We start from the raw sequence: 18,845 nt of genomic DNA on the forward strand, positions 1-18,845 counted from the left end.
GACATGCAAAGAATGTTCCAAATAACTATCAATGAGAATAAATTGTTGACACAATTAGTCAATTTTTGGAATTATTCTTCTTCTTCCATTGAGAAGAAGGATGAGTTGCAAAAAATAGAAGGGGATAGAACTAGCTAAGAGTTCGACAATAATTATTGTAATTTTTTCAAGACATGTACTTAATCATGTATGAACAAAATAAATCTAAAATAATAAAATTTGTTTAGTCCAGCATGATAGATGAACATAATCATCCGTAAGTACAACCTAACCGGAATTCAAAGTTTAAGAACAAGATCAAACATAGAGGTATAGGCTATGTTGAACCGAAGAGTTCTAAGTGCAACCTAGCATTACTAAAATGCATATAAAGTCATTCATCATAATTATAATACTATAATATCACTCTCCTTAACAAAATAGAAAAACATATCAATCTTATTTCTAGTTTCTAACTAAAAATTACAGAAACTGAAACAGAATAAGATATTCACAAATACCGCAAAACACTTCCAGCCAACTAAAAGCTAGGAAATGTTTCATACAATCTGTTCCAAACACCTCTTTATAAGAAATACAAATTAAAGTGTATTATGTGAAAGTATAATTCGATTGAAAATAAATTAACAATCGAATAATTCTTACGGATTGTTAGGTTATAAAAAATAGAGTGATGATCAGTACTGTCAAAATAGGCCGATGGGACGGACCGACTCGAACTTCAGCTGGACGAGACCCTACCCATTTATTTTGTGTGACATGACAGACCGAAACATCGAGCTTTGCCAATTTTTTGTTGGCTTTGGTGGGCTGGACATACTCGCAACCCTCCACTAAGCGAGGTACAATGGGCCACATTTTGATGCATCAGGATTTTACCAACTCAACCCACTTATTTTATATGACAGATAGATCGATCCGACGAATCTAACTTATTTTAACAGCTCTAATGGTGATTAGTTTTTGTCTCACCGCCAATTATTTCCACAAATATAAAAATCCCACCCTATAACCTAAAAAGTAACTCCGTCGTATCTAATTATGCAGACATTCCATATATAAAACTACAAAAAAATTTCGTTTATTCCAAATCACATATCCTATAACACTAGAAATATATTAGAGAATGTATGATTAAAAAAAATAAATTATTTTTGGACATGAATTTTTTTAAGGAAAAATTAATGACATATTTTTTAAAAAATAAAAAATAAATTTGGACATATTTGAGTAGGAGTCATTTTACTACATTTAAAAATTTTGGACATTACTAATGATGTCAGGGAGCCGTTCAACATTAATTTACACCATAAACATTTAGACCAGGCAAACTGGACAAGCTGGGACCATATCAACATGAATTATGTATACGTATGGACAAATATTAATTCAACGTTTATTCATTTTCAAAAAAGACAAAAAAAAAAAAAAAAAAAAAAAAAAGAACCAAGTTGTCGCACTTGGAAGAATTAACTGATTATTATCACATTAAGCTCTTATTAATAGGAGGTATCACTACCAATCAAATGATTGATTACACGATAAGATTATAAAAGATATGTCGGGTCAAAATTAACCCATTATATATTTTATAATCTAAATATAACTATTATTCATGATAATAGATTTCATAACATGTCCTCGACATAAACGATATGTTACATCTTCGATATCCATAGCAAAGTTAAACTTGACTTGCCGGTTCCTCGTATCATCTCGAATCAATAATTCCTCGAATTTTCTTCCCATTTCTCAGATGGGCTAAATGGTGGTTTTGCGGTCGTATGATCGTCATCACCACCATCGCCGCCGTCTTCGCCAGATATCTCTTCTAATGATTTTCCTTTTGTTTCGGTCACCAGAAAAGTAAAGAAAAATCCCATGAGATTCGTGACAGCCAAGAGGATCATGGCTTCCTTGATTTTAGGCACTTCTCCATCTTGCGTGTAATTCTGTATCCCAAATGCGCCCACCATTGCACCAGCCTTGCCGGAGGCCGCACTAAGTGCATGGCAAGTGGACCTGTATACAATGCAAACAAACACGAATACGTTTATTACCAGATTGTTCGACCCAGTTAGGACAAGCCCACCTAGCGTAAGTCCAGTCCAGCTCGATTTGCCCAGGATTTCAGGCCCGGATTACTCGGTTTATTAAAAACAGTTTCCAACTCTCATACCGTTCGTTCTCCGTGACTTTTTAAATTAGAAATTCACATCTGCTAAGTCTAAATATGATCATTTGAGTAAAGTTGGATGTAATAGGTAATGAAAAGTAAAGCGAAATCCACTCACCTAACCCTTGTCGGAAAAAGCTCTGCGGGCAAGACAAAGGTTGTGCTATTCGGCCCGAAGTTCGCGAAGAAGAACGTGAGCCCATAAAGCGCTGCAAAGGTCCATCTATGTTCCTTATTCTTCAGATAGTCGTATTTTATACCGATTATAAACATGAAAATCGACATCATTAAAAATCCCGCCAACTGTATATAAAAACGCCCGATCTTTTCAATGAAAGCTACGGTGAACCAATATCCCGGAAAAGTCCCCAGCAAAGCGATCACAAACATAGCACGCGATGTTTCGAACATTTCTCGGAGCGCACTGACGTTTTCAGCTTTGTTTGTGAGCCCCATGGTCGGGAAAATGTCTTTTTGTGTCAGATTTTGGCTGTAGAATGCGATGTCTAGCAGAAACCATGTCGTCGTTGTGCCGATCAGATGCTTTCCATGGCGCCTCACGAATTCGAAAGAGAGTAAAGGGTACTCGTTTGATGCGTTGAATCGGGCTATTTTGTCGGGTTCAGCTTGGATTTCGATTTCAAGAACTCTGCCCATGTCCGAAGCTGCTTGCTTTGCGTTCCCTTCGATTATGGCCGTGTACCGTGCTGTTTCGGGCATTTTCATGCGCCAGTAGAAGGTGAGGATTGCCGGAAGTGCGCCAATCATTAGCACAATTCGCCATACATAGTCGGCCTCGGGCTCGGTCGAGAAAACATGTTCATCGGTAAATGATGGACCTCCATAACTGTTAAGGAAGATTCTAGACAAGATCATTGATACAAGTCCAGCAAAAATGATGCCAACTCCTTGCATCGCAAACACTGCAGCAATAAACGCCCCGCGTGTTTTTTTGTTCGCGTATTCAGACATGATAGTGGCAGATAAAGGATAGTCCCCGCCGATCCCAAATCCAAGCCAGAATCTAAAGAAGCACAGAGTTCCCATTACAGCCTTCGGACTGGATCCAAATGATAAACCAGAACAAATGGCACAAAGGGCCATAAGAATCAAAGTGATCCCGTAAACTTTTTTCCGGCCTAGCTTATCGCCTAGGTACCCGAATACTAGTTGCCCAGATAGAGTACCGACTAGCGCAACTCCAATAACCAAGTTATTGATTGGATGTGGAAGCTTTCCGGGTTTTCCTGTGGAGGAATCGTAGTAGTATAAACGCCCTAAAAGTTTAGAGACGGTGGAGATGCAAAACAGGTCATATGCATCGGTGAAGAATCCCATTCCTGCAATCACAATAGTGGTCATATGGTACCACTGTGTGCGTGCATTGTCAAGCGCATTAAGCACAGAGATGTTGTTTGAAGCCATCGCTTTTGGTATGAGGTTTGGTTTCTTGGTCTGTATGTCTAGTTTTGGGTTTGGCTTATTTATATGTACATCAAATCTTGCTTTTGGGAGCAAGAAACGTTGGGAAATTTAAATTATTTCGTTTAAACCAATGTTTCTTGGAGCAAGAAATTGATGGATGGTTTCCTGTTTGGCATATGCTCTTGGATAGTTGAAATCAAGGGGATTTGGTTCCACTCTTGGCGCTTGCATCCAATCCATAGCCGCTCAAGAGGCACTAAAATCTGAAAGTCGTTCTCTGTCAAATACATGAGTTTTTGGAAGATTGTTGTTCTTTGGATCCGATTATGTTTAGGTTGTCTTTAAGTTGTCATCTAACATCTGCACCTTCTGATGCATTTTTTCTTGAGACTAACGTCCTAAACTCAATGATTGCGAGAAATTTCTTAATTAATATTTTTTTTATGATGATATTTAAATGAATTCATGAAAAAATTGTCTTCCTTTTACTCTTAAGCTACACAATTTTTAAAACCCAAGGATGATCAAAACCCATAATTAAAATTATCAAAATCCATTAAAAAAGTAAAAGCATTTGATCGTGTAACTGATATCAAAACTGAGATAATAACTTTAATTTCCAAGAGTCATGAAAGGAAGATTTTTATGAACAATACTTAAATATAGTGGAGTAACCATCGATTATAGTTTTGATACAACTTAACCACTCGATCTTTTAATCTATGTCATATCGTAAAAATCACTCTTTGTATGTTGACCTAGTAATTTTTACTCTCTAAACCACCCATGTATTATATAGTAAATTAACCTATCAGTTTCAGCAAGCATATCTGCTTCGAACTCTCACTTCATCTTATGTTTACTATCCCTTCTTAAACCAGAGTCATCCAATTTCATTTCTTCTTCATCAGATTCATTTTTCTTGAGGCATTCGTCTCTGTAAAATTCAGCTGCTTCGTTAAGCGTCTTCTAGGCTTAGGTTCATCAATTATGTCTTGGGAGTCAGTATCAGACTCAGAGTTGCTGTTGAGGTTCGAATTTAAAACATGTGATTTACTCGTAAATCTACCAATAGGAATGGTAGGTATGATCACTTTCACTATCACTGATTCAACCTTCGGAACTGATCTTCTCCTTTTAGGGGTCAAAAGATAAGGTTTGCTCCCATTATAGCAAGCAACCTCCTCTTTGATCAACAAAATTTGTACATCTATCTAGCTTTAGATAAATATTTCAATAATATAAAAAATTATAATTATATTTTTTAAAATACATCATTATAAAATAAAAATTTTTCAATATTAAAATATTATGAACTAAAATTAGAGATTAATGTGTTCATCATTCAATATATAAAAATTATTCTTNGTATATATATATATATAGTTGCGGGATGGGTCAATCGATACCAAGACACACCTCTAATCAATCCGGGAATGAGTGACGGGTCTAAACCCGATCCAATCTATTGTCACCCCTATTTTCTACCATCTCATAGCTTTTATTTGATTGATTTTTTTAAAACATGACTTGATTTCTTTATACATATGAACCAACCCAATCCAATTTGTGTTTCGATCTTAAACAACCAAATTGTAAATAGAAATAACTGAAACGCAAAATGAATAAAAGAGAAAATAATGAAATATGAGAGCTAATAATATTAGTTCGACATCGTTATGTCAGAGGTTATATTATAAAGAATCAAGTAGAAATGTCGGAACAATTTTTTCAATTATCTTAGTACAATATCCCTTCTAATTATTTTTATATTTGATATAACTTAATAATCTAATTATTACGTCAGTGCATGCAATTTAATATATCGAATAAGATTTATAACTAATATAAAATTTTAGACAATTATTAATTAAAACTATTGAAAACAACTCGGAAATAAATTAATTAACCTTTCAAGTGCCGCGATATCAAAGCCCGGTTCCTCAGTCACGAAGCAGATAACTTGTTTCCTTTCTGGTCCATTCGCTCTTCCCACAGCGAGTTCGACATGTCCATCGTTAAAATGAAAAATTGGAGCCTTTTCAAATCACCTCAGATAATTTTTCCGAAATACCAATATTTTTTCAACTCTATCTGTCGAGCATTTTCTGCTGCATCTTTAGATAGTTCTGAAATGGAGGAGTTCATGGAATATATGGAAAGTTTAAAAAACTACGAAAAATCCGGAGTGCCAAAAAATGCCGGCACGGATTCTGGCGATGGGTTTGATTTGGGTAGGATGAGACACTTGTTACAGCAATTGGGCAATCCTCAATCCAAGTTCAAGGTTGCATTTTTATCAAGTTTTGATTTTGATGTTGTGCATCTTTCTTTCTCCATTTCTTGTGCCACGAAATCACAAATCTTAATTGGGTTTCGCCCGATTTTTTGGATTTATTAATCCTACTTGAGGCAACGTAACTCAGCTACACTAGGAAAGCAGAAAGGGCTTTACTTTATCGACAACTATCTGGGTTTGTTTGAAGCTTATAATACCGGTTTATGCCCACATATTTGTTTTTAAAAATTACTGGAATTGATGATTTTATTGTTGGTACGAATATGTGTTCTGAACGGACTGACGTCGATATAGGCTTTCCATGTTGCTGGAACAAAAGGGAAAGGGTCGACTGCGACGTTTCTGTCCGGTATTTTAAGGGCAGAAGGGTATTCTGTTGGTTGCTACACGAGGTATGTTCTGTTGTGTTGATCTATGATGCATGAAACAACAATCACGAGTTCCAGCTGCTGTGACTGATGAACTTTTATTCTTAATTTGACCTTTGGATTTATTTATTTGATCAGTCCACATATACGAACTATCAGGGAACGCATGACACTGGGAAAATCAGGAGAGCCAGTGTCAGCAAAGGAACTAAATTCTCATTTCCAGAAAATAAAGAAGGATCTTTATATCGCGGTGGAACTTGAAAAGGGTCATCTTAGTCATTTTGAGGTACAGCTGATCTCTTGTTGATTCTTATCGCCCTTGACTCCAGTAATATTTTAAGCAGGTTGTCCTGTCTTTTATTTGAAATCCTAGGTTCTCACTGCTTTTGCCTTCAGCCTCTTTGCCGAAGCAAAAGTTCAATTTGCAGTCATTGAGGTAGGTTTTTGAGAGATCATCCTAACCCATACACGATCCAACAAGCCCTTATCGCTTCTTTTTTTATGTTGATGATTTTTATGCCACTGTTGGAAACCAAGTTGTTGATATGTTTTAACTCTATTTTCAGTTCCGATCACCAAGTTTTGTGAAGTTGTATACTTGATGTATATCAGCCCCGTGGTTAAGATTGTTATAAATTTTCCATTCTAAGTTGGTCATGCTTTTCTCTTTTCTGCATCGAATATACAGGCTGGATTGGGTGGAGCACGAGATGCAACCAATGTAATTACTAGTTCTGATCTTGCAGTTGCAATCATTACAAATATCGGCGAGGAGCATCTAGCAGCACTTGGGGGTTCTTTGGAAAGTATTGCACTGGCAAAATCTGGAATAATTAAATATGGACGCCCAGTTAGGTGGTTTTTCATGCCTTTCTGTATCATGTATGGATTGATCCAATTCACCTGATATTGTGCGGCATGGTGCTTTCGATTCTAAAATAGCTCTTCCAGTTTGTGTGAGTATTTTGAGCATGAAATCATGTGCTCTAATCTCTGAGGCGTTTTTATGGCTTTAGTACGGAATCTAAGCCGAACCACGTGGTTATGGGCTTTATTAAGAATACTTGCTTTATGGTTATGTATCTTGTACATGCCAAATTTTATGAGTAGCACATCTGAAGGTCTATACTCTATTCTGTACAATGTGTATAAAAAACAGCATATTTTTCTGTTCTAGATTAGTTTTCAGGGGTCCCATAGGCAATTGTTTTTAATGAATCACTATTTTGGTGTTTTTCTTTCTCCATATATTTTCTGGTTTTTCTAGTGTCTCATTGGGACTTCATGTAAGACATTTTACCAGCAAAACTTGAGTATTTTCTTGCCTCTATGACTCTTCTGTGTTCATTGATTCTATCATATTAAATTTAATTCTATATTGCATGCATATTGGCTTACGTATTTCAACAAATGCCATCAATATATGTTCTCATATTCAGTTTCTTTCAGCTATCATTTTCTCTGGATCACATTACTCGAATTACTAATATCTGGTGCTGAGTAGCAGTGCTCAAATATGATTAACTGGTTAATGTAATAGCTTGTTTTAGGTGGGACGTTTCTTCCCCACATCGAGCGCATGATTATTGATAGGGCAATGTCTTCATGTTCACCTGTGATATCAGTGACGGATCCTGGAAATAGAATTATTATAAAAGGTCTTTCGAGAGAATCTCAGATACCCAGACAGTTATGTGATGTTGTGCTCCAAATTAAGAGGGACCTTTGTGTGGTAAGATTGCACATAATAATATTTGGTTTCATTCCTTTTTGCATTGTCATTCATGCCAACTTCAATGCATTTGTACCTTAAACATTTTTTTAAGGCTTTTTTTGTGTGCATATTTCACTTTCTGCGTCTATGTTACAGTTTGTTGAGTTATTTGATGTGAAATTACGTTTGCTTGGTTCTCACCAACTTCAAAATGCTGCAACTGCTACTTGTGCAGCACTTTGCCTTCGCGATCAAGGTGAGAAAGGGTAACCTCTTGTTTTTCTCTTTCTAATTATTTAGCAAAGCATGTTATTTTTAGACTCGAGCTACTGCATGCTTGTATGTTTTTATTCAGTCCAAAAGCTGATTCCATCGAAGAACTTGATGCAATTAAATGCCACACAAGCCAAAAAGAATCGAAATATGGTTTATACCCAGCTCACATGTAGCTTTCATTTTTTAAAGACTTGCGAATAATAGTGATCTATATCATTCATCTTGACTTTAATTTGAATTATTGAATCCTTCGGTTCCATAAAATATTCCCGCAATTTGAGTCTGGATTAGCCTTCAATCGCCATTTGCTTTGTTTGTGTTTCAGGATGGGCATTATCAGACGCATCTATTCGTACTGGTCTAGAAGGTGCATATTTGCTTGGAAGAGGTCAATTTTTAACATCTAAGGAAGCTGAGGTATTAGGACTGCCAGGAGCTACTGTGCTACTCGATGGAGGTCTGACTGCAATGTTTTGTGAAGATTCTCATTCATAACATATATGAGTCCCCTATAAGTGCCGACCCGGGATTTTGGACGAGGGAGGGCAATTTAATATATTTTTGAGTGAAATTTAGATTCTTGGAGAAATTAAACATAAAAACTTGAAAAAAAATTCATCCGAGCAAAGCAATTTCCTCAACCCGCCCTTGATTCCAAGTATCTTTCACATTCACGGGAATCATTAATTACGTTGAAATTTTATTTTTTATGTTGTCAGTTCCGTGTTCATGTTTCCTGGATCTTGTTTATTTCTAGTTGTTTGATGTTTATTACATGACTTTATTTTCAGCGCATACCAAGGATTCAGCCCAAGCTTTGGCAAATGTTATTAAAACGACATTCCCCGAGGCTAGATTGGTTTTTGTGGTTGCTATGGCAAATGACAAAGATCATTTAGGTTTTGCCACAGAGCTAATTTCAGGTTCAGCATCTGTTTTGCCTAAGCTTTGTTTCCTTGCTCATATCTTTAGATAGGAAGAACGCCACACATTGTGCCAAAATAGCTCACATCTGGCATTAATATTAGAATATGCTTTGAACTTCTTTAGAAATTTGCCCTGCCTGCGGGTGGAGCTGTCACAATGGCATATAGTTGCATTCAAGAATGCTTTGCCCACGTCATGGTCCACTTTAGTTCATGCATTGGCAAATCTGGTGATGGTAATCAGGGGTGGTTTCCTTCTCAAATATTAAAATTTCATTCTTGAATTTTCTGAAAATTGTTTGCCAAAATAATTAATTTTCCCTCTCTACTAAATTGTTTCCAGCTTTTTATGAGTAGAGAAGTCTTACTGCAACTAATTATCTAGGGCATTATGTGTATTTCCAGTAACTGGAAAATCTTAGATTTGATGACCAAATGAGGACATGAACATGCGCATCAAACATGTAGAAAATTTTCAAGACAAAACTAAGAAAAATGCTAGAAAATATGACTTTTGTCTCTCCAATACCAAATAAGGAGGCGTTTATATTTTTATGTACAGTTTATTAACTATCATACGTGATGACTCTTTGAAAGAACTATATTCTCTTTACTTGGCTTATTATTTTACCTGGTGGTTACGCTTGAAATATCCAAATCAAGTAAGATGTGCTGTTTGCTAATGCAGTTGGATGCTTGGAGGCTGTGGTTTTCACTGAAGTCAATATTGCTGGAGACAAATCCCGAACAGCTTCAGCATCTTTGTTGAAAGATTCTTGGATTGAAGCTTCTAGAGAGATGGGTATCGATTTTCTTTATTCAGGAACAACAAAGCATGGAGATCAATGTACTCCATCTACACAAAAAAGGGGGCGTCGACCCATTTTATTTGCGGAAGGCTCATTGGAGGATTCAATGAGCTTTGGACATAGGATCCTCGGTGCCAAATCCTGTGGGGTCATCATTTTCACTGGATCTTTACACATTGTTTCAGCTGTTTTAGGCCGTCTTCACGGATGATGTTAGATGTATATCCGGTTGAGGAAGATTAGCCTTCTTGTTGGGTTTTCTGCCGATTCTATAACCTTTACATCCAACATGTGGAGGCGGGCCCAGGAATGTAGTTTACTTGGACGATTTACGCCTCCTCGCAATGTATTTTACGGTTGCGACAAAATGGCGTGGGAAATTTGAATCTGTTTTCACCATCGGCTTCATTCTTGGCTGTGTAGCTAGCTTTTAAATGCAATCAAGGCACGTCTTGTTTCTAACTTTGGATTCTGAATTTAGAAAGGAAAAAAATCAGTCATCAGAATTTGAATCCTATGTTTCATACTTTCAGGCTTCTGCTCTCCATTTAAAGCTTGGAAGCTCGTCTTACTGAAGAGTAATAATTCATCGAACATAAATTCTCTCTTGAATGAAGCCATTTTCGCACAATCATTACAGTGGGAGCTCTGGTTCTGGAGAAAAAAAATAATGTTTCGACTTTTATTTTTAATCATGACAGACAATTCATTTAACAAGATAACAAATCCTGGTTTAATCATGTGCATGTAACATGTGTTTATCAGAGCGCTACACATACCCCATGCGAGGCAATTAACCCGCAGACACGCACATAATTTCTTCATTCAAATGACTATTTTCTTTATGTTTGAAATGCCGACATATACCGATGACGGCTGCATGTGAAAGCCACCTCATTAATGGCCGAATGTCATACGGGGCATTGATATATAATTTCACTCATTTACTTCCTCCCCTCTCCCCAGTCTTTGCGGGTACAATCCTAATGAGTGCATGCTTACACAATAACTATGTACATTTATTGAATAAACAATGCATATCCAATATATAGTTTCATCATTCAAATGTCCCAAGTGTTTTGGGGTTGCATGGTAGACATGATATTTATTATGATATTAATTGCAGAATTTTATGTTGGTTGAATTAGATATGGTCAAGATTTTCTCGGGCCAGGCTCTGAACTAATCTTTCCCCTATGATAAATAAATATTTAAGTCAAGCCTCTATTAATTGTGAATTGTTGATAATATAGATATTGGAGAAGACGAGGCATTTTCAGCTTTTGGGTAGTACAAAAGTTGCTTTCCCCAACGATTACTTATTTGACGAGTGATATTGGCCACTTCTAAATTTATGGTTTTACCAGAATCATATCGGAGTCTCGTTTGGCATTTATCATGGTTGGCAGGCTTTCTCCAACCACCGTACACTAAAAGTTGATATATATGATCATTAGTTGCTGTCTAACAATCAACCTTCAACATGTGTCTTTGTTTTCTTTTACACATTATGGTATTTAACATTAATTTATCTTTGTGTTCTTTCAATTTATAACAGCATTTCATGAAAAACTCAATCAAGAAAAATTTAAAGCCACATTAACTTAGAAACTATATCACTTTAAAATAATTATATTTGACCCCCATGCAACCTGGCTAGGTAGTATATATATAACTATTCCACCCGTTCATTATAATTCGCATTCAAGTATAGATTTAGAAAACTACTTTCATCCGCACCATGCTTACAAAAAATGAAAATTTTTGCAATAGTTTTTGGGTAGTTTGTTAAGATATCAAGGGATAAATATCGTTTTTGCAGTATTAATCCATCGAGTTCGACTTTCCCTAGCCTCCATCGGTAATTCGAAATGGGAAGTGAAAAATCATCTGAATTTTCCAGACAATCCCTCTTCTTTAAAAGTACCGCTTGTCTTGAATATTATTCTTTGGGAAGTGCTTCTGATAACGATAACAATTCAGTGCATGGATATTTAGCAGCTTGTTCTGCTTATTATTCTGCACTTAGGGCTTTTCAAGAATCTGTATTAATAGATCAGATAAATGATGCGGCAGCTTCACCCAAGTCGAAGAGACAAAAGATTATCAATGGCGCCCGAAAAGATTCCGCTTCTGCTTCTGCGTCGGTAAAAATGTCTCATATTACAGTGGAGAGAAACAGGAGGAAAGTGATGAACGAGCGTCTTTCTGTTCTTCGTTCTTTGATGCCTCGCTTTTACATCAAGAAAGTATGTCCATTTTCTTCATACATATCTTTTTATTACACGTGAGTTGTATTTTGTTCACTTCTACATTATTAAAGAAAAATAATTTGGAAGGTTAATTCAAAGAAAGGATGCCAATACTTTTTCACACTATAGATTGACGATTTTACAAATGTTACGTATAGTTATAATCTATTTATATATATCTATATCGAGACAAGGTCATGCAAGACTCCTGGTAATAAAAATTGTATGCATCATAATTGTCCCGGATGTTATAACACTTCCTGACAATATCCTACAAATGAATCGAAATAAATATATATGCATGGTAAACATAAGCAAGAAAATAAATATATATTTTTTTCGGAAAACAAATGATGGTTTAATTAATGAACGAAAATGTCTTATTGTCGCAGAGCGACAAAGCATCAATAATCGGTGGCGTCGTTAATTACATACACGAATTACAGCAGATACTACGATCCCTCGAATGCAAGATGAAAAGCAAGGCTTCAATCCCGAAACTTCCACCACCAAGTCTTCCTATGAGCCCGAGTACATCTCGTTCAAGCAGCCCGTATAACCCTAGACTTCAAGTTTTCACGAGCCCGATCGAGTTTTCTCCTTCCGATATTTCTTCAACTTCTACCTCCACCAACGACACTATTGTTAACGAGCTTGTTATGGCTACATCCAGATCAGTTGTTGCTGAAGTTGAGGTGAAATTTTCGGGCCCAAATCTGCTGCTCAAGACTACGTCGCGCCGCTTTCCGGGACAAGCCGTGAGGATAATTTCTGCACTGGAAGAACTTGAGCTTGAAATTCTGGATGCCAACATCACAGCCCTTGATAATGAAACGATCATGTATTCTTTCACTATAAAGGTAAACAAGGTATATTAATTGCAAGTTTATTTTCATTATTAATAAATAAATCGATTCATTTGTAGCTAATTAATTATAATTTTGGAATATTATTCTATTAATCTCAATTTTATAAATATTTTCTGTTTTAACATAAGAATAGATCAGGTTCGGAAATGNTTTTGTACATAGATTATTGAATATCTTTGAGATATACAGAGAAATCTATTACTTGGCTTGATATAAATCATTTTGTCCCAACAGATTGGAATTGAATGCCAGGTCAGTGCAGAAGAATTGACTCGGCGAATTCACAGGACGTTCTGCTAATTAAGATGATTAAAAATCTATTAGCAATTATTTCGGTTTTATTATTTTTTTTTGTTACGTCCTATATCCATATTTTAATTGCAGATTAATTTGTTGATTGTCTCTATAAGCACTTTTATGTATTGTATATTCCTATTTTGCTAATGATTTAAATATTTTCAGTTTTCATTTAAATTTGAAATACAATATTTTTAAGAACAAATTATTTTAACTAAAAACACATCATGCAATCCATTGGAGAAGTTATTTTAACAAATATTCAAATTTGAGTAAGATTAGTGACGGAATTCTATTTTATATGATAATCGTTTGGTTCATGTAATAGTATAAAAAAAAATTTTTAACTCTAATTATTATAGAACTTGAGTCAAATACGGGATGTTATCAAGTTGTTGAATCTTATGTTTCGGATAAACAATGTCTTATATTTAAATTATCTAAAAAAATTAAAATTTAATTAATTAGTTAGTTAGTTAATTAACTTTGTCAATTCTCGATAGGCGACTTCTCACTTCATATCTTCAAAAAATGGGTCCAACAAAATTCAAAGTAATATCTTAGCAACAAATAAAAATAAGACACGTGTCAGAAATAATATCCATATCAACTCCCGCTACATAGATCTCCTTCCACTTACATCTTTCCACGTCACGACAACAATCTCACGTGGACGATAGAGATCCTCCGTCGGTTACTTGAACCGCCATTTACAACCGTAGATATTGGTTGCGAAAGGCGTGTGGACGCCAAAATTCGAGCTATTTTATACTTTAATAAAATAATAATTTTAATTGTAGAGAAAATGTTCTGTTCGGTTGAGATTCTCTTCTTCGCCACTTCGTTGCCGGGATAGTATATTGCCGGCAGACGGTAAATCTGTGGCTACTCGATCAATTCGTAGCTGGCGATTCTTCACTTACTCAGGTATTTCTGCGAGTTGCTGCTGTCAAGTTTGCAGTTTAAGTGGCGTTTCTGATCGGTGAAGATGGATTGACGATTTTGATTTGGAGTTGAGGAATCTATATTTAAGTAGGTTCCAGGAGGAGAACCTCTTATTTAATAAATTGCACCGAAAATCATTGGTTTTTTTAACTCGTTTGCTCATAGTGTGATACTTGATGTCTCAAATCGTAAATGATTTTTGTAAGTATCTGTATGTTGAAATGATGTTTGTGTATGAAACATCTTAATTTTGTTTGTACTTCAGTTTCTTGACTGTGTCATCAATACAATTTCTATTTGGTATTAATCACTTGTGGATTGTAAATTTTTGCCACAGGATCTGAGTATCGATAATTGATCTTATTTGGCATTTTACTACTGGATCGCATAACATTGGCATGGGAGTTGTGACTGTTTCTAGCTCTTCCGCAAGGAGTCCATTGGGAGTGAGCTCAAGATTTTCTACTCATATATCTTTATCGAAAACATCTGTTATATTAGCATTCAAAACTGATAGGAGTAGAAATATTGCTCTAGCTGCACCACTAGAATCTGTATCTTTACCTGTGGAGAGAAAGAAAGCAGATGAAAAGAGGTTTATAACTGTGAAAAAGGGGTCAGGATATGTGCCAGATGTTGCAATAGATCGAGCCTCTTCAAGTGCAACAGAGTTAGATTATAATGAAGCTGCTGCCAAATTAGAGCAAATATACAAGCATAGTCCTGCAACAGATATCTCTGACAAGGAAGTCAGAGATCAAATAACAAAGACAAGGCGATCACGAGGAAAGAGGACTGAAGATGCTGCCGAAGTGTTAGAGAATAAAACCGCTGACACTGTCGTCAGGAGTAAGACAGTAAGGACAAAAAGATTGAGCCTTGAAAACAGGATTGCTCTTAGAACGAAAAGGGAACATGAACATATTGTGTCGTACCAGAAAAGGAAACCATGGAAGAATGATGAAAGGGAAAAGATTGATAGGCTTTTAAGGGATTATTCCTCTTCCACCGATTTGGTTAGCTTAACCTGGAAGAAAATGAAGATCCCACCGGTTCTTCCTTCTAATGAGCATGCCTGGTTATTTAAGCTAATGGAACCAATGAAGGTGAGTGCACTGGTTTTAAGAAAAAATGTGGTGCAAATGCTCTGAAGCTTGGTGAAAAAAGAATGAAATTTGAACAAAGATGACATTTCTTTTCTGTTGTGTTTGTGTCTCTTATCATTTATGGCCTGATAAATTTTATTAATTCCATTTAGGCAATTCTCCAAGTCAAGGAGGATATAAAAAATGATCTAGGAAGAGAGCTTAATGACAATGAATTAGCAGAGATAAGGAATATCACTAATACCCAGCTAAAGAAAGAAATGGAAGTTGGTCGAGCCGCCAGAAGTAAATTGATCAAGGTAATTAGCTTTTCTTTAATTGGGTGGAGGGGGAGGGTGATCTAACTGCTCCTACTGTCCATCACGAGGAGCATGAACTTTTTCTCCGGCTTGCTTTATGGGGTAGAAAATCTCACTGAAGCTTTTATTTTTTTCATTGGCTACAGCACAACCTCCGACTTGTTTTATTTGTGATGAACAAGTATTTTCGAGATTTTGTGAATGGCCCAAGATTCCAAGACCTTTGTCAAGCTGGTGTAAAGGGACTTATAATAGCTATTGATCGTTTTGAGCCAAATAGGAAGTTCCAGCTCTCAACATATGGCCTCTTTTGGATCAGGCATGCAATTATTCGGTCTATGACGCTTTCAAGTTTCACTAAGGTCTCCTTTGGCCTTGAGTCGGTATGCTCTTTTTTCTTGTTGGTATCACATGATTTAATGCTGTAGCCATGAATTTCATTACTGTCTTCGTAGGAACAGAAAATATACTATTTGAAATGTCAAATAACTATGAGTTGCTTTGCTTCGTCATAGGTGGCCTTTTTTTGAAAAAAAATTGTACTTTGAATAGGATTTATATAATTAATTATTTCTAAAGCTTCTACAAGATTGCCAATTTTTCCAGGACTGAGCTTGCCGAACATAATGCATATGGATCAAACTGCTATCTTGGCTTATTGTCAAAACGTTTCTGCAATTTACATCAAACTACTGTAAAACCTGAAATACTTTCTGATATAGGTCAGAGTAGAAATCCAGAGGACAAAGCTGGAGTTGTCATTTGAGCTTCAAAGACTGCCAACTGAGAAAGAAATTCTAGACAGAGTTGGAATTTCCCCAGAACGATACCAAGAAGTGATGAGGGCTTCCAAACCTATCTATTCTCTCCATGCTCGGAATGCAGTTACCCAAGAAGAGTTCATTAATGGAATAACTGATGTTGACGGTGTTGAAGGAGATAAGAGAAGGCAACCAGAACTTCTCAGGCTTGCTCTAGATGATGTGGTAAGTTTGAGTCTCAGTTTCCATTGCCTTGTGGTACAAAGAAATGAGTTTACTTTGTCTAGATTGTGTGTTTGGCTTGCAAAGAGTTCATTTCATTTGCCTCCTTGATGTTTTTGCCTAGTTGAAAGGGCTTAACAAATTTAGCATTTTCCTAATTGTCATTATAAGTCGTAATGAAACACATATGGAGACAATTTTATCCTCCAAGAACATGCATTTTTCTTACTATGATGCAAACAGTGTCCAAATCTCATTCATTTCCTGTTGTTCTTTAGTGAGCATTCATCGATCTGGTTGAGCTTGCATTCAAAGGATATTAATGTGTTTACATTCTAAACTTGTTAATTCAGTGTCCCTCGGTATACTAAGTGACCTCCTCAATTTTCCTTGGATCGACCATGGCGTATACTGCTCTATTTCTGGCCTTTTACTCTGTTTGGCTGATTTTTACATATAAAGCACCACGTCAAAACACATTTTTTATATGCTATTTTGACAGCTCGATTCTTTGAAGCCCAAAGAGAGTTTGGTTATCAGACAAAGATATGGGCTTGATGGAAAAGGAGACAGAACGCTTGGAGAAATTGCAGGAAATTTAAACATTTCAAGAGAAATGGTAAGGAAACATGAGGTGAAGGCACTTATGAAGCTTAAGCATCCAGCTCGGGTTGACTATCTTCGACACTACATTTTTAAATGAAGAAGTTCCTGCTCAAGTGCGTGTTTTCTAAATGATCCATATCCAGCTCCGGCTCCAGGTCTAGCTCGAGCTTGAGTGAACTTGTTTGCTGTATATTGTGTTGTTATACAAACCAGGGGTCCTGTAGTTTGTCAATGTGATTCATGTAAAAATCTGTTAACTTGTACAATCCATTTTTCCAGGCCACAATCTGCTGATAAATACATGCATGATTTAATTTTTTCCAGTTTTTATCGGTAACCCCCCCTACATATATGAATCACCTATTATCCATTAATTCTATTTTGTACCTACTTCACAGAGTTCAATCGTTGTTTTTTTAAATATATAATTACCGTGCATGTGCCAAATTTTCAAATCCATGGATAATTGTTTCTATGGATTACACATGTTTTTGCAAAAGGCTAAAAGATCCAAGGGTTGATAAGAATTGTGAGATCCCAATAAGCAATTTGGGCCCAGCATTTCATTTTATTAATTAAAACCCAACTCATTTGATAAAAAAAACTTAGCAGACCATTCAATCAACAGAAAGAAAAGTTTTCCTCCCGCCTTGCACCTCGTCGCTTTTCCTCTTGTTTCTGCAGCATCGCGTAGCGCCACCAACGGTCGGAGAAGTAGCGCACCAGCCAACAATCTTCTTCCTCCAGTCTATTAGCCTCTTTCCTACCATGAATCGGAAGGTTAATGAGTTCGATCGGCTTGTTTTCCAGCAACTGTGCAAGTGAGCTTTGATCCAGTTTTAAGTAAAGTTTTTGCTTCGATTCTTGGTTGTTCTTGGTGGATTAGTTTATATAAGTGAAGTATTAAGATTTTTCCCTCTTATCCAGCTTGTTTTCTGACCATGCACAATATTTCCAGTAACTTTTCCAACGTGCTACCTCCACGAGATCACCGTTGTGCATTTAAGCCTCGATTCTTGAGGTATTAAGCTTGAAATTCCAGATTTTTTGAATGTGTTTATTGGATGCCGAGAATTCGATTTTTAACCGCTCCGATTTAAATTGTTTTGGTAAGTTGGAATGCACTATATTGAACTATATAGCAAATTTATATTGTAGGTTATATCGTTGGACGAGTTCATCAAAAAATCCTTAAGAAATTAATGTGGTATTGTAAGTTATAGTTGAGATACACTCAAACCTATATTATTATGACGCTTATATTGGCGTGTAAGAATATTCAATGGATGTTGTTTGTTATTATGTGTCTTGAATGTTTATTCTGATGCATTCATGCATAAATTGTATTGGCATAACATATTGAGCTTTTACTCCTTTGATGACGATTTATGTTGATTCTGTTGAGATATATTGAGTCATCAGAGAGACGAGTGGGATATCATTAGCCACATTCCCAGATGACAAACTAGGGACGAGTTACTTAGCTACTCGC

General features: G+C 36.1%; 4 protein-coding genes across 9 annotated transcripts; 3 read left to right on the forward strand and 1 right to left on the reverse strand.

The window, feature by feature from the left end:
• Nucleotides 1–1,532: 1,532 nt before the first annotated feature.
• LOC140990280 (low affinity inorganic phosphate transporter 4-like) lies at nucleotides 1,533–3,984 on the reverse strand. Its single transcript, XM_073459889.1, has 2 exons — nucleotides 2,295–3,984; nucleotides 1,533–2,022 (listed from the first exon to the last, which is right to left on the reverse strand). Exons 1-2 carry the CDS (start codon nucleotides 3,599–3,601, stop codon nucleotides 1,722–1,724), a joined length of 1,608 nt encoding a protein of 535 aa, XP_073315990.1. The 5' UTR covers nucleotides 3,602–3,984; the 3' UTR covers nucleotides 1,533–1,721.
• A 1,544-nt stretch (nucleotides 3,985–5,528) lies between these two features.
• On the forward strand, nucleotides 5,529–10,716 carry LOC140989871 (dihydrofolate synthetase). Of its 4 annotated transcripts, XR_012177588.1 has the most exons (11): nucleotides 5,529–5,888; nucleotides 6,195–6,292; nucleotides 6,407–6,557; nucleotides 6,645–6,707; nucleotides 6,960–7,121; nucleotides 7,812–8,003; nucleotides 8,142–8,241; nucleotides 8,587–8,718; nucleotides 9,053–9,184; nucleotides 9,876–10,441; nucleotides 10,530–10,716. XR_012177588.1 is itself a non-coding variant. In XM_073459363.1 (10 exons), exons 1-10 carry the CDS (start codon nucleotides 5,610–5,612, stop codon nucleotides 10,205–10,207), a joined length of 1,620 nt encoding a protein of 539 aa, XP_073315464.1. In that variant the 5' UTR covers nucleotides 5,529–5,609; the 3' UTR covers nucleotides 10,208–10,507. The 4 variants fall into 4 exon arrangements, 3 of the variants coding, with proteins under 3 accessions (XP_073315464.1, XP_073315462.1, XP_073315465.1); XM_073459363.1 differs by lacking the exon at nucleotides 10,530–10,716 and having other exon boundaries at nucleotides 6,428–6,557; nucleotides 9,876–10,507; XM_073459361.1 differs by lacking the exon at nucleotides 10,530–10,716 and having other exon boundaries at nucleotides 9,876–10,506.
• A 974-nt stretch (nucleotides 10,717–11,690) lies between these two features.
• Nucleotides 11,691–13,548, forward strand: LOC140990572 (transcription factor MUTE-like). Of its 2 annotated transcripts, none has more exons than XM_073460325.1 (3): nucleotides 11,691–12,245; nucleotides 12,641–13,117; nucleotides 13,352–13,548. In XM_073460325.1, the coding sequence occupies exons 1-3, from the start codon at nucleotides 11,868–11,870 to the stop codon at nucleotides 13,415–13,417; spliced, it is 921 nt and encodes a 306-aa protein (XP_073316426.1). In that variant the 5' UTR covers nucleotides 11,691–11,867; the 3' UTR covers nucleotides 13,418–13,548. The 2 variants fall into 2 exon arrangements, with proteins under 2 accessions (XP_073316426.1, XP_073316427.1); XM_073460326.1 differs by having other exon boundaries at nucleotides 11,694–12,245; nucleotides 12,641–13,108.
• A 623-nt stretch (nucleotides 13,549–14,171) lies between these two features.
• Nucleotides 14,172–17,681, forward strand: LOC140989898 (RNA polymerase sigma factor sigE, chloroplastic/mitochondrial-like). Of its 2 annotated transcripts, none has more exons than XM_073459418.1 (6): nucleotides 14,172–14,446; nucleotides 14,697–15,465; nucleotides 15,618–15,764; nucleotides 15,911–16,147; nucleotides 16,487–16,750; nucleotides 17,250–17,681. In XM_073459418.1, exons 2-6 carry the CDS (start codon nucleotides 14,758–14,760, stop codon nucleotides 17,448–17,450), a joined length of 1,557 nt encoding a protein of 518 aa, XP_073315519.1. In that variant the 5' UTR covers nucleotides 14,172–14,446; nucleotides 14,697–14,757; the 3' UTR covers nucleotides 17,451–17,681. The 2 variants fall into 2 exon arrangements, with proteins under 2 accessions (XP_073315519.1, XP_073315518.1); XM_073459417.1 differs by having other exon boundaries at nucleotides 14,173–14,341.
• The last annotated feature ends 1,164 nt before the right edge of the window (nucleotides 17,682–18,845 follow it).

The sequence above is a fragment of the Primulina huaijiensis genome, chromosome 12 (genome assembly GCF_012295235.1).
Source record: "Primulina huaijiensis isolate GDHJ02 chromosome 12, ASM1229523v2, whole genome shotgun sequence".
NCBI lineage: Eukaryota > Viridiplantae > Streptophyta > Magnoliopsida > Lamiales > Gesneriaceae > Primulina > Primulina huaijiensis.